This window comes from Parasteatoda tepidariorum, chromosome 10 (assembly GCF_982258835.1).
Source record: "Parasteatoda tepidariorum strain Cologne lab strain chromosome 10, Ptep-v5.0, whole genome shotgun sequence".
NCBI lineage: Eukaryota > Metazoa > Arthropoda > Arachnida > Araneae > Theridiidae > Parasteatoda > Parasteatoda tepidariorum.
The window spans coordinates 38,261,760-38,287,106 of record NC_141764.1 but is presented as its reverse complement, the minus strand read 5'-3'; the positions used below and the strand labels follow the sequence as shown (position 1 = coordinate 38,287,106).

The 25,347-nt window shown below is 29.2% G+C and overlaps 1 protein-coding gene across 2 annotated transcripts in view; it reads right to left on the bottom strand.

Moving 5' to 3' along the window:
- Nucleotides 1-2,146: 2,146 nt before the first annotated feature.
- Nucleotides 2,147-25,347, bottom strand: part of LOC107442777 (U3 small nucleolar ribonucleoprotein IMP3) — a 64,063-nt gene continuing 40,862 nt past the window's right edge. The window contains exons 3-6 of one of the 2 annotated variants that reach the window (XR_011637538.2): nucleotides 7,395-7,469; nucleotides 7,221-7,300; nucleotides 3,357-3,840; nucleotides 2,147-3,308 (exon numbers count right to left, since the gene is read on the bottom strand). Coding sequence is in view for 1 of the 2 variants with exons in the window: in XM_016056418.5 (XP_015911904.1) it covers nucleotides 2,202-2,225; nucleotides 3,716-3,840; nucleotides 7,221-7,300; nucleotides 7,395-7,469 (304 nt within the window). In the remaining variant the exon portion in view is untranslated. The remainder of the gene's footprint in view (nucleotides 3,309-3,356; nucleotides 3,841-7,220; nucleotides 7,301-7,394; nucleotides 7,470-25,347) is intronic. The other variant, XM_016056418.5, reaches the window with a different exon arrangement.

Below are 25,347 nucleotides of genomic sequence, written 5' to 3'. Positions count from 1 at the left end.
ACATTATATAAAAATAAAGTTAATTTTATCATTATTATCAATATTTAACTACTCAGTATTATTATCATGCATACATATATCAGCATTACTATCAAGATTAACTAATACTTAACTATATCCAGAATACACAATGCAACTTTTGGTCTGTTGTTGTCGTTATGAACTTTTCACTAGATGAACGGTAAAAAGTAAAAATTTCATGTGCATAAATTTTTTTAAAAATATTATGCAGAAGTTTGGCTAATAAAGATTAGTTAAAAATGTTTTAAAATTCAGTAAAATGTAACCACATTAAAGTAAGGTTTTTCTAATTTCCTTTGAATTTGGTATTTCATGAATGTAGCAGAGCAGCAAGTATTGCACCAAGAACTTATACTTTTTAACCAACTTAGGTGACAAAAGGGGCATCAAATATATACAGGGTTATTCATAATTCCCTCCGGGGTTTCGAAGCGTTATAGTAAAAAAACAAAGACGAATATGGCAAAAAAGAACATATCACATTATTCCGAAAGTATTCAAGTTTTAATTTAAGCAGTTGCCGTTAGATGGCAGTAGCATGTACCACTGAAGCCAGTTGTAGTAAACATAAGGTAACAGAGAGGGAATTATGAATAACCCTGTATATTTAAACCAATATTCTTGAAAAAAATAGCATCGGTCTAATCAAAATTTAGATCGATTTTCAAGACTTTGAAAGCTCTTTGTCATTTTAAAATGCACAGATTTTTTTTTTTTCGTAGTTTAAATACAGTTTGCACTTTTAAATAACAGAAGTAAAAAAAATTACTGCGTATAAAAAATTACTATTAAATGAAAATTGACCAAAAAGAAATGGAGGAACAGTATTGGCAAGACCACGATTTTATCAGACAATGTTTTACTGCACGATTGAAGTAGGAGGAATGGTCACCAAGGTTGCTTTGAACGCTGTCAGCAACGCTTCTCAAGTGGGGATAAGATATTAGCAGCGCAGTTTACTGGGTTTTAGAAAACCATTAGCTCAATAACAATTATTTTCTGTAACACATAACTTCGCATTATTAACGGCATACAGTGCAGATAGAAGATAATAAAAAAGGAGCAAGCTAATTTAGCTAACGGTAAAACCACTAGAAAAATACAATTAGTAAAAGAAAAAAAATTATTAAAGATTTGAGTTTATACAATACTCTGATAGCCAATTGGTATGACTTTTTTAATATGCATAGTTTTGAGTTATCCATAATGTTATTATTCTTTGGACTTAATTTATTAATTAATAAATTTATTTAGTAATTTATTGCACACTTTGAAATTAACTCATGTTGGTCTCTGGATTTTAAATCCCATTTAATAAAATAAAGAAATAACTGTGAACCATTATTAAAATTTTCTATTCTATTTTTAATTAGATTATTAAGCTGGAATATTAAGGCAAACTTATAAGAGAATTTTAATAAAATTTTGCTTTAAAAAATGGTATAAATTTTAATTAATCTCGAACTAAGGTAAAATAGAATTTTTCCGTCAAAAAGATAATTATTCACTGGTTTTAAAAATAAAGTTACATAAATAGTTAAGTCTATCACTGATACTGTGATACCGCATATCTATAAAATTGAAATGATTTTTTGTTTTTTTAAATTCTAGAATTAGGAATCAGTGTGAAATTTATCATTTGCAGATTTAGGAGCTACAGTAAAAAAAAATATATATATATATAAATTTTAACAAGGTATCTGAGTCAAGCGTGAACTCTTGATTATTACCCCCTCCCTCAAGTCCTAAGCCAGATTCAGAACTTCTGCCGCCATCTATCGACAGATTAGAAAACTTCATCTAAATAAATAAATAAATTGCTGACCCTGTTGTTATTAAGTATGAGTGGATGTAAAATACGGTTCGAAATATTTTTAAATGCATACACAAGACATTAATTGTAAAGTCATGCCAATTCTATAAGTCGAAGTATTAACCTATTTTTTTTTATTGTTCAACTAATTATTTTATTCTTTTTTATTACCGCCTATTAAATGATTTAAAATTACTGCGTTTCAACTCTAAATGTTGAAAACGGCCCAACTACTGCTATTGTTTATATAAAATAAAAAGAAATTATAAACTGTTTATTATAGTCTTGTGCAAATTAAATAAAAACAAAATCCTTGTTTTAACAAATTTTATTTACATGATGTATATACACTAATTTGTGAAGGTCCTTACATAAGGTCAAAATCATCCAGCTAAAAATAGAAGAAAAAAAATACATATTAGAAAAACATATGTAACTATTACATGTTTTGAAGTCACATTTTCAAATGTTTCAAGAGAGCATTTTTTAGGATTGTTTTTAGTGAAAAACAACACTTGGCAAAAATGTTTAGGTGTATTATGATGTTATCCTGTGGAAATTCAGGAAACTTACTTATCTACTTGATATATTAAGTTACAGTTTGATGTTTAAAAAAAAATTTCTATTGAAAAAAAATGTGGCTTAACATTAACGCTTCAATTATATTAGTTATAATTATAGGAATGATTCAAAAGCCACAGAAGACTTAAATCAAATTTTACACTTAAATTAAAGAGGTAAATATTTAATATTTGTTAAAAATACACCTAATAATATGTGTTAAAAATTTAAACTGCGTCAAAAAATTACTTGGTTTACATGACGGCATAATTTCCTCTTTAAAGACTTAACGAGCTTCTAGTACGTAAACTCAAAATGAGAGTTCGTTTAATACTTTAAGTTTTACTGAATTAATTCAAATCTTTAGCAGCATGTAAATGTATAATCATGTAGTTTTTGTTACACTAAAGACATTTTTTTTTTTGAAAAAAGAAAGAGAGAAAGTAAGTGAACGAAAACTATTTTGAAAATCGGAGTTCATCAAACAGTAATAAAAATCGATAAACATAATCCATACAATCATGTGAGCAACGGAAGCTAAGTATTAACAATAAAATAAAAAACTTACCTCTAATGTACAGGGGGGCAAAATAAATAACGGACCACCCTAAATAACTTTTGAACTAATGATTGGATCTTCACGTTCTAGGGCTTTTATCTTATTGATTCAAGGGGGTGACCTCACATATGCTTAAGTAATTAGAGTAGACGATAGTTTAAGTTACGAAATTAGGTCACAATAACGTATTTTCTCTGAAAAAATATACCTTTTTCCCCCGACGAACTCAGATTTCTGACCCCCGAAATATAGGGGGGAGCCACTATCTGTAAAATATGTTCCGAATTGTTTGGTCAGGAGAGCGATCCAAAGTTTGGACCCCTTAACGTTAATTTTATTTTATTGCGTTTTTCGCTATATGTAAAGAACTTTCTAAGAGAATTAAAAAATTTTTTTGCATACTATTATAAAACTAGCTTATCCTAAGATAATTCCATGCAAAATATAACAAACATGCAATATATTAAAAAATAACTTAATTATTAAATTACGAATTCGTTTATTCACTTAATTAATATTTGTGAACTAATTATTTCCGTTATTAAAACTAATCCCCTTAGTCCACTTCCAGATTAAGGTCGATGTTTTCCACATATTTATATATAATACTTTTTAAACTAAATGAACATAATAATAATACACTAAACTATTTGACAGTAATAACTTTTAAAGAGCTATTTTCTAACTAAGAATAAATAAAACAAAAAAAATATATAATTTTTTAAATTGAAAAAACACAACAAATAAAATTAATTATTTACCTCTTCATTGTATCTGGCTATGTGTTTCTTAATAGCTGATCTATCAACCCATGTAATGAAATCTTCCATATTCCTAGTAACTAAGAAAGAAGGATCCATCACAACATTTGGACCTATACGAACATCTGGGTAAAAATGTTAAGAAAAAATTACAACACTTCTTAGTCAGGTCTTAGGTTCGTAATTTTAATATTGAATTTATTAAAAAATAATTTAATCGTCACTCGAATATATCGAAAGATATATACTATTAAAAACATTATATCTTAACTTTTTTAAAAATAAAATACAGGGTATCTGCTACAATTTCGATTTTGAAATTCATGGCTTTCCATGACTAATTCCAAGAATTTTTCATGACTTAACGAAGTTACTATTTTCTCTGACAAGAACACAACAATAAATTAAACAAAGCATTATAATAACATTAATTGAAATGATAGGTATAACCGAAACTGTTATACGCTGCATCTTCATATTTATAGATTTTAAATTTAAAAAACAGAGTAAAGAAAGAGTTGAAGCAACAAAATAGCAGGAAAAAAATACAAAAGCAAAAATTTTTTTTTCTTCTCCTTTTCTGCAGAATTATATTCTAATGATAATTTTCTAGTTCATCGGAAAGGAAAAAAATACACCTGATTTTTTTTGTTACCATTACAGAATTTAAAAAAAAAATCGCCAATGACTAGCTTGCTTCAGCTAGAAATTTAAATTGATAAAATAAAAATAAAAAAATAATAAAAAAAAATTCTAAAATCACAGAAGTTTAATTCGCTCTAGAAATTATGTTTTTTCTTTCATTTTTTGAAAGAACACCATAATTTTTAAAGAACATGATAAAAACATTTTATACATTAATAAAATATGACTATGAGTGAGGATTTTGTTACAATTCATATACTCGGAACACCATGAAAATTGGGGAGGGGGGGGGGGTAAATTCCATTACAAAAATTAGATTTTTCGGCGACCAAAAATCATGACTTTCCAGGTGCGCAGATACCCTAAAACGAGGATTCAGTTACATCAAATGTAAGAATAAACAAATAGTTTTGATTTAAAAAGAAAAAAAAAAAGAAAGAAAAAAGAAAACAGATAATTCCAAGGTGTAATAGATATTCAAGAAAATATTACAAAGTTTTAAAAAAGAAATTTATCCTTACTCCCTAGTTGGATCAGGACCTCTAAAATAAAAATTAATAATCTTTAATCTTAGAGATTAGAGTACATAGTAAAATTTTATTAAATACTATAAACAACTGCTTATAAGAGATTCGGTTATTTAAATCAGCTTATTAATTCAATATTTTTTTAAAATCATTAAATTAAATCAAAAACCTTTTTTATTGATTTAATTAAAATAATTTTTATTATCATTATCAATCCTTTGCGTGATACATTAAGACTTGCGAAGAGATATTTCTTAAAATCTTGTGATGTTTTGGATTTTTCAAAACGGAAATAAAAATCACTGAATGCAGTTTTTTCACCCTATGTTTTTATTGTTAAAAAAATAGTTATAGGATTTTTTTTCCAAAAATAATGAAGATAAAAATAAGAAAGTAACTCAAATGCTAGGAATTACAATCTTTCATTTCCAAATCTAATTTTTAAAACCATATTTTATTTTAATAATTTCAAATGTATCTCTAGATTTTTACATCAAGACAATATTAAAAGGAAGTTATTCTAATATGGCAAGAAAAACAACTGTGAAAAGATTAATTTCAATTGCTTCTTCCTTAGATTATTATTTTTAATGAAATTGGTAAATTATGATAAAAAGATTTTTTTTTTATCTAACTGCAGTTAAAGTTAATACCTTCTTATATAAAACAGCACAACTTTTTTGTAGTAATCAGAGACTAATATAGGGGATGCCTTTATATCTATGGTAGTAACTGACATAAAAAAATATTTTTGAAATTAAATTTGTGTTTTGTTTGCTTTAATCCGCTTTTCAATTGATAATGATATTCGCTTTTATTTTCATCGTACTTGTAACCTGCAATTGCATTACTATAAAACATTTATTATACATGGCTGTAAAACATATTTGAAATTAGTTTTGGTCGAAAAGTTTCAGGATTTTTCGACCAAAATACTATTTAAAAAAAAATCTACTAATATTATCACGTGTAAAAAAGAAAACATTTTTAATATAAATTTCGATCGGAAAATGAATTTTCTTCAGTTATTTTCACATAACCGAGATTTCGTTGGGAAACATTTGTGTAGCTAGCACAATTATTTATTACACCTAGTTTGGGTGTGGGAATTTCTAATTTGAAATTAGTTTTGGTCGAAAAGTTTCAGGTTTTTTCCAAAGTGATATTTTGAGCTTAATTTATTTCTTTGTCAGAATGTACAAGTTTATAAAGAACGTATAAATTTATACACACAAATATGTCTGCTTCTTTGAAAATAACACTTGAGACAAAAAATATGTGATCTTCATAAACTGAAACGTATTATCTAAAACAGGGCTTTCCAACTTACATGAGGCCGGGGGGCCACAATTAAAAAATACAAATCAAATGGCGGGCCGCAACTTTATCAAAATTTTATGTAGGACTCTTTTATGTTTGAAGGAACATTAAATATTACTGTCAGATTTTTACCAAGTTGCACAAAACAAAAGTATTGAATTACAAATTAAAATAAGAAGTAGATTTTTAAAAATATTTAATTGCATATTAAAAAATTCGGGCTACAATAACTCTTATGTGCACCCATGTATTAAACAATTAATGTGCAACAGATATCTAACTGTTAAGATATAAAACTTTAAAAAGGTTGGTATTAAAACTTACATAGTAGCACACAAAACATTCAATGACAAAATTGAGGTTTGTTAGCTGCAGCCACCAGAGAATAGATATTTAGATTTCAAATTTACAAATGTGTGTGTAAATATTTTCGTCCAAAATCAGTGGTTTCAAAAACTTAAATCTGAGAATTTCTTCGAGAAAATTTCTGATACACACATGCTAAATTATATTCACAAAAAAAAAAAAAAAAAAAAAAAAAAAAAAAAAAAAAAATAAAAAAGAGCAACATACACGATTATTATTTTTGTATTTGAATAAATATTTTCTTGGGTGCAAAACCTGAGAAACCTTTTTTTGCACCGTTGGTATGTTAAATTTCACAGAAACGAAGAAATTAGGTTTTAAACAAAAGAAAAGTATTTTAAACCCATATAGATTTTTTACGAAAATTGTCCGAAAAAAAAAAAACGAACACTAATATATTTTGTTCACGGGCTATAAAAAAAGGATAAGCGGGCCGCATGCGGCCCGCCAGTTGGTAACCACTGATCTAAAAACTGTAGCTTGTAGTGAGAAACCGAATGCTGATTTGAAAGCAGTGATATAATTAGCTCACGTCTCATACAAATGAAAAAGAAAAGGTAAGCAATATCCAAAATTTTTGAATACAGACAAGAAACAATATTAAGTTTCTGAATGTGATTACGAATATATATCTTTTTTAAGGATACGGCCTTGCTCAATGAATTTATGAGATATCTTCAATGATGGGGCCATCTTGCTTCTAACCATAAGGACAGGTAATCTTCTTCTATTAAAATAAATGAATGGAAAAAAAATTAAAATTTATAAAGCAAACAAAGTTTAGGATAGATACTTAAATAAAGTAAGGAAATCCAAACTACCTGCAAAATGATGAAGCTGTGACTTTATCACACAATTCCAAGCCTTCATTTTTTCCAATCAAACCCATAGAATATCTGTTTAGAAAAGATAACAAAATAAGAATTTGTTAAATATTTTGCATTTTTTTTTAAAACAAAATTCTAAATTGTAATATTTAGCTAAATCTCAACTAGATGGCAGCAGCAGACATAAAAGAAAAGCCTCCAAGAAATTTATCGCTTGTTTCGTCAATAAAGTTGATTTGCTTCATGGTTTGTTTACTTTGAGACGAAATAATCATCATTGAAAAAGACTTCAATTATTTCGTTATTTTAGCAAACCTGCACCGAACTTGATTTTCACATTAAAAAATAAATAAAACATTGCTATAATAGTAATATTAAATCGACAACGTTAATTATAATTAGATCAGTTACGAAAAAGGTTTTTAAATTTTATTTTAATATTCTAATTTTAACTCTTTATTTAATGGATGTTAATAAGTTCATGTTAATAAATATTTTAACAAGTGGGAATTATTATTTCAAATAAGTTATTAAAAACAATAATTACCACATGATAGAATATTTATTAACATGAACCCATAAGCTAGCATGAATTAAAGAGTCGAAAGTAGTGACAAAATAAAATTTTGAGACCTTTTTTGCAACTGAATATTAAAAAAAAAAATTCAAGTGCAAACAGTTTAATAAATTTAATTCCATAGGAAGATTACCAAAAATTTCTTATGCTACATGTAAAAAAATCTCATACTCAAAATCAATAAAAGAAGAAAATCTAGATAAGCACAAAAAATAAATTGCATTTTGTATTTAAAGGAGATATTTTATATTAATAATTTAAAAATTATTTTTATTAAACATCACTTTTTATGAAAGAGATTATAATTAAAGCTAAAATACTTTTCGAAAATCAAGATAAATAAATTACAGAGCTTTTTTTTTTTATCATCACATCACAATCATATAAAAAAGTGTAAAACTAAATTGAAAATCGAGTCCGCATTTTAAAAATATGTCTTGGGCAAGAGCTTAATATAATAAAGTTTCTAAGTGCCCTATCCATATTCAATCAAAATGCGTCCCATCATATGCAGTAAATACTATAATATACAAGGTATTATTATTTTAAATTTGAAAACATTATTCTTAACTCAAAGAATCTCGTCTCTGCCTTATTTAATAAAAGGAATTCCCAGTACAATATGACGTGATACGTTGAGAAAAATGTAAGAAAGCATCAAAAATATATTCCTTGTCATATGACTCAGTTCATTCTATAGTTCAACAAAGAAGTAAAATAGTAAAAACATCAAAACTAATTAAAATTTGAAAAAAAAAATCATAAATCTTAATAAAAGAAAACACGTCATTGCACAAATTGGTAAAAAGAAACTAATCGTCGCCACTTCTTTACGAGCGAAATGAAAATGATTTTCAATGTTGCTATTTACAAAATTCGCAGGCGAAGAAACATGAGTTCAGTAGAATCGTTTTCCATTTTTCTTCCCAATTTAGCTGCCATCTTGATTGTCCCAAAACTTATTACATCATCAAGGCCAATTATGTGCTCGAAACGAAAAATGTCAAGGCGGCAGTCGCAGTTAAATCATCTTCTTCAGACTTCCACGAACGACAGTTACGAAAATGTATAATTCATAAACGCGGAAAATGAAAATTAAATGGGCGACAACTTAGGAACTCGATAATGATACAAAATATAGATTGGCCGCGTTCATCAGGGACGTAAAAAAAATAATAAAGTATCTATGGAGAAAAAAAGTCAGTACCTGAGATTCGGATTAAAACAGAATTTATGGGTTTAATTTGGGATTAATATATACAGGACGACAAATAAATCGAACTAGACCACCAAAGGGGCCGCTCTAAAATTTCGTTCCTCGAACAAGTAATAAAATAATAAAAAATGAGGAGGGGGGTCCTCAGGAATTTCACGTAAAATGACATTTTCTAAGTCAAGCTTGAGCCCCCCCCCCCCTCGAGAATAGAAAAAAAAAAGGCGAAATGCCGCTTGAACTAAGTTAATGTCGCTTTTTATTTATCTATTTAAAATTTTTATATACAGTAGCTTAAGCTACATTAATAAATACTTAAAGATAGTTCTAGACTTTCTAAGAAAAACGATCAAAATTAAACCAAATCGCAAATAATTAATTTAATGGAGCTCAGATATTTTTTCCCTTTTTTGTATCATGTAATTAGTAATTTCAGATTAGAATGATCTTTTTCTTACTTCAACCTACTTTAAATTTAAACGAAGAATTACAATTGCAATTCTAAAGGTCTCATTAAAAATTATTTCGAGTTGTAAAACTTGACATAAACTACAACAGTCAGTAAGTAGTTAATTAAAAATCTTAAGAATCCATGTTCTACAAAATAAAAGCAAGAATTTGCCTTAAAATTTAAAAATACCATAAAACACTAAGGCACGAACGTTATGCACCATGTGCCAATTCAAGAGGGAAATTTCAAGCAGGGCCCATATCACCATTTATGATTATAAAATAGTAATACTACACGAAAATTTCTACACATGTGCCGCCGCGATTCAGAAAAAAAATTAACTCATGCTAGACTTACAATTAAGAAATAATCATAAATTTAAAAAAAAAAAATTAATTTCGTGCGCAACATCAAATAACCCACAATTTAAGGCTGAAATTTGAATTTAGGTAAAGACGCGGAAAATAAACGCCACTATACAGGATATAAGGATCTCGCCATTACAGCCAAAATTTGAATTTAAGCGGGTAATTGAAGACACCAGTTACCTCTGTGGCCTGAATGACTTTTTCAAAACAGACACTAATGTCAAAGACTGTGACACTCCACAAGGTTTTAAAATTTATTTTTTGTTACAAAATATAAATACATACATATATTCAGCAAAATTATAATAAATGAGTAACTAACTAATCTTCAAACGTATTTAACTTCCCTGCTAAAATAATTTGAAACATCTGCCCTGCATTCCTCCTTCAAATTTTGAACAGATATTCATGAAGGTAAATTAAATTAAATATACCGCCACATTCAATTAACTGAGTATTAATTTGATGCCTATAATCACGAGCTGGGTCAACTTTTACTGAATATTCACAGGTCACGATCTTCCAATATATAGGTCGATTCCAGTTGGCTCATCATATTCTACACCATGATCAACCATAACCTCCCTCCGCATTACCGTAATAATAAGAGCGTTAAAAAAAAAAATTTCGATCGGCATCGAAAACCAGCAGCCATCAATAACACAATAGCCAAAATATACATAAACTCGGTCGAGGTCTCAGACAATAAGATGCTGTTCCATCCATCAGAAGCAGGAAGAAAGTCCTGTCCGGTAGTCGAGTCCAAAAAAGAAAACGTGATGGTTGAAAAATTACGCAAAATGCCAGTAATTAATGGCCGATCTACGTGATCGAAGTATCGGAACTTCATCGGGATCCAGTCACGATTTGCACAACAAAAGAATCGAATTAACAATTAGTCGAGAAATGGAATTCAAGTATGAAAATCAAGCTTTTTCCCAACCTTGATCGATTCGTGTTTTGACTACAATAACGGGGTCTTAGGGATCGGGCCATAAGGAGCGAATGGTTAAACAAGAATCACGTGTAAACAGGCTTGTGACACAGACCAGAATGTTCCATAATCGCGTATGTATATGCATGATGGTTAAATCCATGGAAATTAAATGTTAATAACTCAGGATATATTCATAAATAGCAAAGTTAATAATTAGTTGTATAAAGAATTTACTGATGAGCATTGGAAAATTATATAGGAAGTTATCGGACAATGATGGACTTTCCTGGCGATTTTATACTTAAACTTCTGAAAACAATAATTAGACCAAAGGACAATAGTCTGACCTATTGTTTTCGGGTTAACTTAGTAAAATATTTAGGTCCTTCAATAAACCAAAAACCATTAAGGAGTCATGAAATAAAATTTTTAAGAGCATGAGAAAATAGGCATACTATAATTAAATTTACATTTTTATGCAGATGTTTTTCATAATTATAAACAAAATTTTTAAGAAATTCAGTTTCTTATATTGAAAAGTGCCATATAAATTGAAGAATTTAGTGGAAGAAAGTTTTAAGTGATATTTTCGTGAATTTTTGAAATGAACTGTTTGAAAAAACACATTATAAACGCAAGTAGATTTTAATGGTACAAGATTCAGAACCAGATGTACTCTACCAAACTAACAATATTATAAATGTAAGGGAAGGAAATTAAATGATGTTATAAACTAAGTGTGATGCAAAAATAAAAAGGAGAAAAAGGGAACATATGATATAAGGAAAGATTACAAGCGTATCACGAGCCAGCGTAATAGGATCCGTATTTATATATTAAAAAGTTAACTGTCTTCAGTTAGTATTTCCAGAGCTTTGGATATAAATCATGAATAATTTTAATCTTATCAGCGTTTATAAACAACCCATTCCTTATAAGTGGATTTCTGGGGTTCTGATATCTTTTTCAAAAAAATTTTGTATGATCATTTTTATACAATTTAGTTTGAAAATTTTATATTCTCTACAACACTGGCGTTTAATTTCGCAAATGAAGGAATCACTTTTTCATTTATAGGCTAATTCGAATGACTTAGAGCTTGAAGAGCTGTTATTTGACAGAAAGCATGTTGAAAAGAAGCATGCTGACCACAGTGCTGACGTAAAAATATGCTCACTAATAGACGAATCATGGGTTAGAGTTCCCTTACCGTCAGGCTAACCCTTGGAGGTTTTCTCTCCATGTCACTCAAATGCGGGTCAGTTGCATCAAAAAGCCCTTCACGAAGGCCAATTTCTCCCAATACTTGATCCAGAGCCGCGATGGCTCAGGGGATAGAGCGTTCGCCTTCCAATGAGGCGAACCGGGTTCGAATCCCAGTCGATACGAATTCCGCATCCGGCTTGCACCGACCACAGTGCTGACGTGAAATATCCTCAGTGGTAGACGGATCATGGGTTAAAGTTCCCTTGCCGCCAGGCTAACCGTGGGAGGTTCTCGTGGTCATCCTCTCGGTGTAACGCAAATGCGAGTCAGTTCTATCAAAAAGTCCTCCACGAAGGCAAATTTCCCCCAATACTCTATCCAGGATTTCCCTTGTCTTCTGGATTGGGTTCAGAATTACAAGGCTACGGAGTTGAACATTAGTAGTCGTAAACACATAAAATTGGGTCGGCTGTTCAACGACGGTTATAAAATAATATAAAATAAGATATAATAACAAAATGGAGAACCATTTCATAACCATTTATTAATTATGTTTTCAATTTCATTTTTAAGCACTTTTTTATTTATTATAAAAATTTGCATAAAACTTCAAAATTTTTTAATCATTAACAAATTAATTAATAAAAATTATTTATTTTATCCAAATTCCTCATTATATTGCATTTCTGTCTTTAGGATTAGGGCTTATAATTTTTTGCGAAAGAACCGTTTTAAATTAAAAAATCAATCAGTTGCTGTGAAGAGAAATGTGAGATATTAAAATGACAAAAGAATAATAAAACTTTGAACCGTTATAACGGTTAAACCATTAAAGCCAGCTTTTAGAAACTTCGCCTCGTTGTTAGGGGATGTCAAATCCAAATTTGATGAGAAAAAAAAAAAAAAAGATTGTTTTTTCAGATTTTTCTAAAGAAACATACTCTTCTTTTTCCTCAAATTTAGATTTAGGTTTTTAGCAGCGTTTTTTGGTTAAAATAAGTGTATTTTGTCACGGTAAGAGTTAACTGTTATACATAATTTAAAAGATTAACACTTTTGACAGAATGAAAATCTCACCAACAGTGGCGGATCCAGCAGGGGAGGGGGGTCATCACCTCCCCCCAAAATTGAAAAAAAAATTTTTAATTTTTTTAATAGTTTACAAAAGAAATAAAATTTTTTAACAATTATTTAAGGGGGCAAATACACCTAGGTAGGTCGGAAAAATCATTTTTTTTTTCTTCTTCCAAAGCCAAGCTTTGCCAAAGTTTCTAAAAAACGACTTACATTTATTGTTTAAAGATGTTGAATACTTGAATTATTTATGTATTGTTCTGTTGTTCATGATGAAAGAAATAAATAAGAAGACTAGCATTAAAAACCCAAGTTTTTTTTTTTTTTTTTTTCAAAAAAAAAAAAAAAAAAAAAAAAAAAAAAAAAAATTCATTGGGGGGGGGGATCTGAGTCTATGACCCCCCCCCAGGAAAAATTTCTGTATCCGCCCCTGCTCACCAATAGTTCAAAAATCAGAAGAGTTATTCGTTTTTTTTTTCTCTTCTTTTTTCTTTCCTGCCTGTATTGGTGTTCTTCCATGTCAACAGAACCAAAATCCCATTATAAAAAATTGCTTCAAAAAATATCTTCCACTGAAATTCTGCATACATTTTAATTTATTTCAGAATAGTTATAGAACTTTGAAGAACATAGATGAAAAAAAAAATCCTGTTATACGTGTATAAAAAAATAAAATAAAAATATAATAAAATAAAAACTTCACTCACATTCAAAATACAGGACGTTTCAGATTTTCCCTCAGATCATAAACAGCACTGAAACACGGTCCTCGTTTGTTTTCATTACTCTCAGCAAGCTATGTACCATTGTCAGTGCAATCAGAAATACTTATCAAACAGACAAAGTACATTAAATTGTTCGAAGACATGCGACGTGTCTAAATCTACCACAATGGTCAATGTTGACTGCAGACAAGTAAAGGGAAGTCAAAAAGAGCAAGGAAAATGAAAAATAAAAATAAATTTGCAAGACCCAGTCCCATTCTGGACCCCCCTTGACAAAAGCGCCCTTCTATATTTTTGGACAGGTGAATGGTGTACTGATTTAAGCTTCAGACAGCTTTCGACGAGATAAGGGTGGGGGAAGAAAATTTGTCCCAGTGGGACATCGGAATTTCAAGAAGATGCTGGGATTTGGGACTTGACTTTTACCACAAAGATTGAGATAAAGTTTCCTGTATCATTGTTATTGGCTGGCATACAAAAGAGAAGCAGAAATTCCGGTTTTTATTTTTCTATTATAAAGTCGTTTGAAATTTTCAAGAAGCCATACAAAAATAAAAATCAAGAAATAAAAGTTTCAAGAATTAATACTCAGAAGTTTCAGAAATAAAACTCAGAAGAATACTCAGAAGTTCTATATCTAATTCAGAAGAATTAAAGCTTCAAGAAATAAAAATCAAAAATAAAACTCACGAACAATTAAATTTTAACTTAATGAGTTAAAAATTTGATCGAAAATAAAAATTAAGCCTTGCCATTGTTTCTTGCAAACATGCTTTTAAATCATGCTTGTACATGCTTTTATCAAGATTATCATCTAGTACTTTCACCTCTAAGAACCGTAAAATTTACAAACTCATATAAATAAAATACAATAATCAATGTTGTATAGATAAATAGAATTATCTTAAAGAAATCTCAATTTTAAAAAAAAAATATGCCACTAATACAACATTCTGATTCTAGGCTCTTCAAATATACATAACGTTTTAACTATTATTTTCTCTAATTACTCATTACTGTTAAATTTTCGTACATATGGATTCTTTACTTTCGCATCATTTAAATTATTTCATGATAAATTTTGTAGGAAAATCTATAATAAAAAAAAATATTGTATTAATAAAAACAAGTTTTATAAATAAAAACGGCCTTAAAAAAATTAAATAAACAATTAAAAAATTTGTTGCTAAATAATAAAAAAAGAAAAGAATATATTCCTGCTAAAATATTTTCATACACGCTTGTATTAGCAGTTAATTAAACAACATTTTCATTTATTTAGAAAATGCTCATAAAAACTTCGCCTATGGGTACTTACAATACAAAATGGTGAAAATGAAACTCGCAATCACTATAACTCAGTGTTTCCCAAACTTTATGACTTTTGTGTACCCTTTCTAAATTTTTCGTAACGCTGTGTACCACTAATAAATAAATGAATGTATTTCTTACTATAAAAAAATTGAACTAAAGTTAAAAATCACAACTGGCTGTTGATACCAGTAATTATTAACTGTTAATTCTGCAAAAAATAGCCAATAGAAAAATACGTAATCGTTAATTTTCCTGGCCAACTTTATTTTCAAATAAAAATTTTTGAAATTTTCGTTTGTTGCAAGATATTTCGCATAAGAACGCGTACCCCCGCTAAACTGTTCCCGTACCCTTGGGGGTACGCGTACCACACTTTGGGAAACACTGCTATAACTGATAATTAATAATCTTAGAAACAAAACTCGCAAAAACCACAGAGCTGACTAAGTTCAAAAGCTACCAATTAATAAGCATTGAGAATAATTGAAAAATAATCGCAGAAATAGGGGAAAGGGGCAAGGAAACACAAACAAACCGCACCAAAAGAAGTTGACATTCAATTCTTTTAATGGTCTTATGTCCTTGCGTGTTTGCTAGACGTTCAAACCCAACAACAACGCAGACGGACGCCTTTGGCGATTAAGGCTTGACAAGTAAAGAATGACGTAAGTATATTTCCTTGGTGAAAACCACTAGAAATTAAAAGGAAGAAGAAAAAAAATGGGCTTAATGACTAAGTTTTACGACTTTATTATAAATGTCTTAAGTATTTCAATTCAAGAAAAAGCTTGGCGGCATTGGGCAAAGATCACAAGGATTTTATATTCTTTCCCTACTATATTACTTAATTTATTTCGTTGTAACACGTAAATTAGAAATTATATAAAACTCTTAGGTAACAGAAGGGTGTTTTTTGCACGATTAACTGCTTCAACTACAAATGTATTTCCGAAAAGAATTTTCAGTACTTAATTAATTAACGAACATTTTTATTATTATTATCGGACGTAAATTAAGTCATATTTGTAAAAATATGTTTTATAATCTTAATAACCACAATTGGATACCGGCAAGTGACGTCATTGTAGGTAAATCGTGGCATTTGTCAATTCAGAAGGCAATCAGGTTCGACACACGCGCGAGACGTCGCTTACAGGTACCCAATTAAATCTGATTTAAATCACTTCACTTCTTTAGAGTTGCAAGTTCCCAAGTGGTACCAAGTTAACCACGAAGGAACATTGTTCAATTTGTTATCAATATGAAATGAAGATTTTTTACGAATATATGTAACATTTATAACTGTTAGGAGTTAGTAACAATCTTTTACTTTCAACTCGAGAAGAAGTGAAGTGATTATACTCAACCATGTGTTTATATCAGATTTAGTTGGATAACTGTAAGTGACGTCATGTACACGTGTGTGTCGAATAAGATTGGCATCTGAATCGACAAATGCCACGATTCACCTACGATGACGTCACTTGCAGGCATCCAATTAGAATTATATGTTGTCAATTATTTGTTCGATAGAAAATATTGTTTGCATAAATGTTATAATAACCGGCTCGTTACCCGGAAGCGGGCCATCAATTCACATTTTACTGGGTAAGCGGAGCCGGGTAATCAATTTCATTTTACAGGATACCAAAAACAGGGTAATCAATTAATATTTTACCGGGCACCCAGAACCGGCCGAGTAAGAAATAAAATTTTTACCGAGTACCTAGCAAAAGATTCACTTCTCACAGTGTACCTAGATTCGGCAAAATTTTAGAACCCGGTATTTTTTTTTAACTTTTCCCATTTACCTTAGCGAAAGAGCTTCGTAGAGAACTCTTAAAGAACAATTTGAAGAAGAAAAAAAAGAGGATATTATGAGTATTTTTTAAATTTATTTAAGTGTTAATATTTCGGAATTAAAAAATTGTACAACCTAATTTGCACTAGCATTCGTATGTTTCAATTCTATTACAATAACTTCACAATAAGTGACATTAAAAGAAAAATTGCTAAAAATTCTAAAAACGCAAAACAAACTAAATGGGCTATGTTTTTCTTTAGATCTTCTGATTGTAATGCCAACGATTGATCTAATTTATCAGCCCAGTAAAATCTATTAATTCCTCAGAAAAGCCGAACACTGAAATCGATTAAATCAGTTTCGAAGACATAAAAACTTCAAAATTAATAACAAAGCATGTCAACAGGTTTGTTTCTTACACAAAATCAATTCAATCGTGCTTTTTCAATGCACTGTAAGCACAACAATGCAGTTAATCATTCTTTTATCTTTTTGTGACGGGGGCCTTTCATTTATTATTTTCTCTTCTTCAAGAAACAAGTATTGGAGAAATACTGACGGGGTCGATCAAAGAAAGACCTCCCATTCAGGAATCGAAAACTGTTTTGTAAAAATGTAAATTGGAGCGATAGCGTATCTGATCCAAACGAATTTATTCCTCTGTTTTTATGCCTAGAATATTGAATGAAAATAATAAATGAATAGGGGGATGTTTTTAGATCTTTGGGCATTACAAACAAAAACTGGAAGAGTTTTTTTTTTCGTCGTTATTTTTCTTAAATGGATTTAACACAGTATGTTAATTTAAGTCGATGTTAATTTCAAAACAATTTCCATTAATTAAAGAAATTTTGAAAAAAATATTAAATAAAAGAAGAGACAAGTAAAAAAAAAATAAGCATAAAGAATTATTTACTTTCGAATTCTAAAGACATAAATGAAAATTTAAAAATTTTTCAATGCTTTGTATTATTGAAAATTTTAAAAAAAAATTTAAATTGGGACTGTTGTCATTCCCTGAGAAGGATAGCTACGAAGTCTTTTTCTTTTTATACCGCCAGATGGCGTTCTTTTTAAATTTGTATGTGTTTGTTTGCTTTTTGTTAATAAACCTTTACTTTCTGTCTGAATCTCGATCCACGGACTACAGTTGGCAGCATGGCTGTGGTTTTGAAAATTATGACGCAGTAAAAAGTTTCACTTAGTTTCGCCGTGATTTACATCGTTTGGATTCCAAAATCAAAATGAACAGGGATCTGCCGAGTATCCCACTGCTGAACAGTGAGAACTTTTACCAGTGGAGTATTAAAGTCAAGGCTTTGCTGACACTTAAGAAAATAGCTAATGTGCTAACTGAAGAAGCCCCCGTTGATCCAAAGTTGCGGGAACAATGGACATTAAACAATGATGACGCAGTTGCATACATACAACTATCGCTTTCTGATGACCAAAGTCTTCAGTTCGCAAACGAAACTAACGCAAAAATTCTATGGGAAAAAATTCAAAGCACATTTACTGGTAAAACCGAAGATCGAAAAATCGATGCAAGTAACGAAATAAAAAATCTTGAAATGAAAGAAAATGAAAATGTGTCAGACTATATTGCAAGATCACGAGGACTTCAAACGAAATGTTCATCACTTGGACTGCAAATTTCTGAAAGAGAACTTGTTTATTATACTGTTAGAGGATTAAGAGGAAAATTTACAAAAATAAAAGAAATCCTGAAAACCCAACGTGAAAAACAAATGGATGAAATTTTAGAAATACTGCGTGAAGAAGAAAACATCTTATCAAGATTAAGAAATGATATTCCTAGACGAGCAGAAGCATTCGGAGTAAAATATAAATATGAAAATAGAAGCAGGAAGAAATGTTTCATCTGCCATAAAACGAATCACCTAGCTAAAGACTGCTACTTCCGAAACAAGACCGAGGGAAATCAAAACCAAACATCTCAAGAAAAAAGAACATTTTCGAACTATAAATCGGGCATGAACAAAATCAAAAACAATAACGCTCATTGTGCATTTGAAAATCAAGATAAACATTCTAGTGAAAATTTCGCACTTACCGCTGAACAAGAACAACATCGCGTAAATTCTAGTGCTACCGGTAAAAACAAAACTGTTTTCATTTTGGATTCTGGTGCTACTTCACACATGGTAAAAGATTTAAACTTTTTTGAAAACTTAAATCATGTTAATGGAATAATACAATTAGCAGGTAAGAAGTCAAATTTAATTTCGAAAGGTATTGGTATTGTAAAAGCTACAACAACAGTTGATAATTGCAGTAAAAATCTAACAATATACGATGTAATATATGTACCAGACTTACGAAACAATTTAATTTCAGTATCTAAATTAATTGATAAAGGTTATAAAATAGAATCTAAAGGTAATAATATTTTGATTTTAACTAATGATAATCGCAGTGTTTTAAAAGCTGTAAAAGTAAACAATCGTTTTGAAATTTTAATGGAACCGTGTAGTAACATTTCACCTAAATTTTTTGATTATAAAGATGTAAATAATTCTGAGTTAGAATGTAATGAAGTAAGCAATTTGGATACTTATAATATTTGGCATAAAAGACTATGTCATTTAAATCCACAATACATGGTTAAAATGCAAAATGTTATTGGCATAAATTTTAAAGATTTTGAAAATTATCATTGTGAATCTTGTGATATAAGTAAAGTAACTCATAAGAGTCATCCATCAATTAATATTGCACAAAGTAATTCTGTATTAGAGTTAATTCATGCGGACCTTGCAGGCCCTATAAATTGTGATTCATTAGGAAATTCAAAATATTTTTTAGTACTAGTGGATGATTTTTCTGGGATGTACTTTTCTTATTTTTTGAAACATAAAAATGAAGTATTTGAAATGTTTTGTATGTTTAAAGAAAGGTATGAAAATTTAATGAATAAGAAAATCAAAAGATTCAGAACAGATAACGGTTTAGAATTTGTCAATAACGAGATTGATAGTTTTCTAGAAAAATATGGGATCATACATGAAAAAACAGTACCGTATAATCCTTCGTCAAATGGACGTGCTGAGCGAGCCATAAGAGTATTAGTAGAAAGGGCTAGAACATTATTATATGAAAGTGAATTACCATTAAAATTCTGGGCTGAAGCGATAAATTTTAGCACTCACATTTCTAATCTTACACCGCGTAAAAATAAACAGAATCTTCCGATTGAAATATGGTCAGGAAAAGAACCTAAACTTAACTACTTAAAAGTATTTGGATGCGTCGTTTATTTTCTTATACCTAAACAATTCCGTAATAAATTTGATGTTCCGGGAAAACGTGGGATTTTCGTCGGTTATTCTAGAGAAAGGCGCGCTTATAGAATATATGATGTCGATAAAAATATTGTAATTGAAGAGCGATCTGTTAAATTTAACGAATCATTAAGAGGAAGTAAATTTCTAACAAACAAAAATGAATGTAGCATATGGAACATTGAGGATTTGACCCAGTTTAATATATCTCTACCACAGATCGAAACTGAAACCCAAAACTCCCCTCCAACTGAATCAAGCAGTGAACATTCTTTTTCTCATAAATCTTCTCAAGAAAGTGCTTATTCACAAAATGAAAATAATCAAAATACTCCTGCATTAAGACGTTCTGAAAGAATTAAAAATAAAATATCCGCAAACGCGAACTTAGCCTTGAAAGGATCATCTGTTCCTCAAAATTATGACCAGGCGATAAATAGTAATAAATATTCGGAATGGAAAACCGCAATGGAAAGTGAACTTCTTTCGATGGAGAAACATAAGGTTTTTGAATTAATTGAGAGGCCTAAGAAGGAAAAAATAATAAAAAGTAAATGGGTGTATACAATTAAAAATGACGATAATAACAAAATTTACAAAGCTCGACTGGTTGCAGCTGGGTTTAATCAAATTAAAAATGTTGATTATTCTGAATCATATTCACCTGTGGTAAATATTGAATCATTCAGGTTATTAATTGCTTTATCAGCAAAATTGGATTTATTTGTTAAATTTTTTGATATTAAAACTGCATATTTATATGGTGATATTGACGAAACTGTATATATGGAAATACCTCCAGGTTTTGAAGATAAATATGGTAAAAATAAAGTGTGTAAATTAAATAAAAGTATTTATGGTCTACCTCAATCTGGTAGAAATTGGCATATAAAGTTAAAAAATGAACTTAAAAAGATTGGTCTCACTCAACTTGCATCTGACAATTGTGTATTTACTAAAATTAATGATAATGACTTTTTCGCAATTTGTGTATACGTAGATGATTTGGCAATATTTTCTAATAATTCGAAATTATACAAGGAAATTATTTCAAAACTTAATCAAACATTTGAATTAAAAGAAACAACTAATGATTCAAAATTTTTAGGCATTGAGATTTCACAAAAAGAAAACGGAATTGGTCTATCTCAAACTCATTACATTGAAACTTTAATGAAAAAATATGGTTTGGAAAATTGCAAGAAAACAAATATTCCCATAACTAAAGGTGAAGATAGATGTTTTAATCCTACTGATGATTTAGTAGATCAAACTGATTATCAGGAAATCGTCGGTGAACTTTTATATTTAGCAAATAGAACCCGACCAGATATTGCTTTTGTAACTAGTTATTTATCACAATTTAATAAACGTCCTGAAAAAAGGCATTATGTTTTGGCCAAGAGAGTTTTGAAATATTTGAACGGTTCAAAAGATAGAGTCTTGTTTTATAGTAAAGAATTTGGTTTTTTAAGCTGTAGTGCGGATGCAAGTTGGGGCAATGCAGAAGGAGGAAAATCTTTTTCAGGTTGTGTAATTATGATAGGTAATTCTCTTATAGCATGGAAAAGTAGAAAACAAAGATGTGTAGGACTTTCAACATGTGAAGCTGAATTATTTGCTGCAGCTGACACAGCTCGAGAACTTACTTGGATAATAAATATGTTAAATGAACTGAACTGTAAAAAATTTATTGATGCTCCTGTTACTATGTTTTCTGATAGCCAAGCAGCTATTGACTGGTTGAATAATGGTAAATCTTCTAACAAAACCAATCATGTAAACCTTAAATTTCATTTTGTAAGGGATATGATTGAAAATAAAATTTTAAAAACTGTGTATAAGAATACTAATGATAATATTTCTGATTTTTTAACTAAAGCTGTAACTTCTGATAAGTTAATTTTTTCTTTGGAAAAAATAAGTTTAATTTGAAATTTATGTTAAGAGAATTAATATTTTTTATGCGTATATTGTTATATGTGTTAAAAAGTAAAATCCTTCTCGCAGGGGGAGATTGTTGTCATTCCCTGAGAAGGATAGCTACGAAGTCTTTTTCTTTTTATACCGCCAGATGGCGTTCTTTTTAAATTTGTATGTGTTTGTTTGCTTTTTGTTAATAAACCTTTACTTTCTGTCTGAATCTCGATCCACGGACTACAGGGACGATAACGTTACTGATCGAAACGCATTTATTCTTCTGTTTTTATGACAGAGGAATAAATATTGAACGGAAATAGTAAATGAATATTGAACGGAATATTGAACAAATATCAACAGGACGGATATCAACAGAATATTGAACGGAAATAATAAATAAATGGTTATTTATTTAGTTCACAAAGGGCATGTTCAGTTTGTTTGAATCTAAAGATAATTGTAAAGTTCAAAGATGAATGTAATTTGAATCTAAAGTTCAGTTTGTTTGATGAATCTAAACTGAATCTAAAGACGTTTTCCTTTACGTTTTTTCCACAACTTTAAAAACAATAATTTTTTAACAGTTCATGCAAGCCATACTTTTTAATAGTTCGTTACAAATATTAATTCCAGAAAAATTTTGCATTGACTTAACAGAAAAGACACTGTTTTAATATCAAGTAAATAAAAAAATATTTCTATTTTAGTGAAAATTTATTATAATTAAAATATTAATTATCATAAAATATATAAAAATTATAAAATGATTTTATGCCGCTATAAATGCGGCATTGGAAACAATAAGAAAAAGTGCCGTGCCGCTTATGTGGCAGCATTATTCCGTTAATCCTTTGATGCAAAAATTTTACTTAACATACTTTCTTTATCTTGTATTAATTTAGGTCCAAATAAGTTTAAAATTTTTTTTTTTTAACATTTTCCATTTAAATAATATGAAATAGAGCATAAAATACCGGTGACTTTTTCTGCGTTGAAGGCAAAATCTTCCAAACACGGCTCACTTTCAAACAATAATTTTTCAACTATCATTTATTTGCAGTTATTTAGATCTAAGAGAAACAATTAATCATCATGGAAATTTCCTTAATTTACAAAATCAATTATTGATAAATTTTTGAATTTAAAAAAAAAAAAAAAAAAAAAAAAAAAAAAAAAAATTCAAACTTGTTTTTTTTTTTTTTTAATACAAATACAAACAGATTTTTTTAGTAACTATTAGACAGTTTAATGCATTTAAAAAATACCAAAATATATTTTTGCTTGTAATTAGAGCGTCAGAAAAAAATATATAAGGGACACTGTTGTCCCATATGCGTCAAAGGGTTAAGGATTAATGCAATTGAAATTACTTAAAACTCTTCTTTTAAGATGAGACCTTGAAAGACTATTAACAAAGAAGGAATTTTAAATTTTCTCATGGTCAGACATGACTTGTTTTTGATGGCGCTCCGCCATGTCCCATAAAAGACAATTTGAACTTCAAACGTGGACTCTCCACCCACAAATTACAGTAAAAAAAAGCTTTAAACAGACAGCGCATAGGGAGGGCGGAAATCTTCAGTCGAATTCACTGGGGTGCTCTAAGAGTCTAGAACACACTTAAAAAAAAAACTGTCTTCCAAAAATCAGTACACACCCCTGAATTTTTTAAAGTTGGAGATGTAGGTGCGGCGATACTTGTAGCAAGTGGTGTAAATATTACCATAAGTATTCTCGTTTTTTTCTTCTTTTTTTTTGTTCTCGAACATTCTATGTTCGAAATGCGCCACCAAAAGATCATAAACACGGATTAAAGAAATATAGACTGTTTGAGTAAGGAAAAAACTGCAATGTGAGTAATCTTTAAGCTAACATCCTGGATTAAAGAATTTCTTCGCTTATTTGCGCAACTATTACGTTTTGTGAAAGCTATACGTATTAATATTTAATTTACAGCAGCTACTTCCGTCGAAAATTATAAAAATAACCAGAGTTTAAAAGTTTATAAAGTTAACAAACATGAAAATAAAAAAAAATTGCGATTGATAATAAAATGAATTGTGAGAATTAGATAAAAAGGCTTTTCAAAATGAATTTTAAGATTTTTGCAATATTTATTTAACACATTTTAGCCTAAGGTGCGTATACGAACCATTTCAATGAATATTATAACACTGGGACGTGTATTTTTCGCTAATTTTATTTTCCTGCTATTTATTGTCAAGTGTTCTAAAGACATCTATATAATATTAGGAATTCAATTGGAGTGAACACTTTCTGTTGCGAAACTTTCAAACTACTCTTGAAATTATTATTGACAAATTCGACTTTGAAAATTTATAATTATTCCATTTGAAATTAATCGTGTTTTTATGAAGGATTAAAGTTGTAATAAAAAAGTAAATAAAGCTAACATTCTGGATAAAAGAATTTCTTCGCTTGTTTGTGCAGCTAATACTTTTAGTGAAAGTTATACTTAAAATGTTTTATTTACAACGGACTGAATCTAACTTACTTCTGTTAAAAACTGTTAAAGTAATTAGTTTTTAGAAGTTTATTATAAAAGCTATCAAATAGGAAAATAAAAAATAATCATTATGGGTATAAATTGATAATAAAAAGAATTGTGGGAATTAGATGAAATGGCTTTTCAAAATGATTTCTAAGATTTTTGTAATATATTTTTAACACATTTCGACCAAAGGTGTGCTAACACACCATTTAAATATTTTTTTTTATTAGCAGTGTGACGTACACTTTTTACTAATTTTATTTGTCTGCTATTGTCAAGGGTCTTAACATCTATAAAATATCAGTAATTCAACTGCAGTAAACATGATAAATTTTTAAACTACTCTGATTTCTTAACTTGAAAAGGTTAGAGACAAATTCGAATTTCTGAATATGTATCATTATTCCATTTGAGATTAATCACATGTTTTTATGATGAATAAAAGTAGCAAGTTCTAAAAGTAAAGTGAAAATAAAACAAATTTCATTAAAAAAAAAACTAATGTTCAACTGACTGGTTTGCCCATTCATTTTGCCAATTAAGC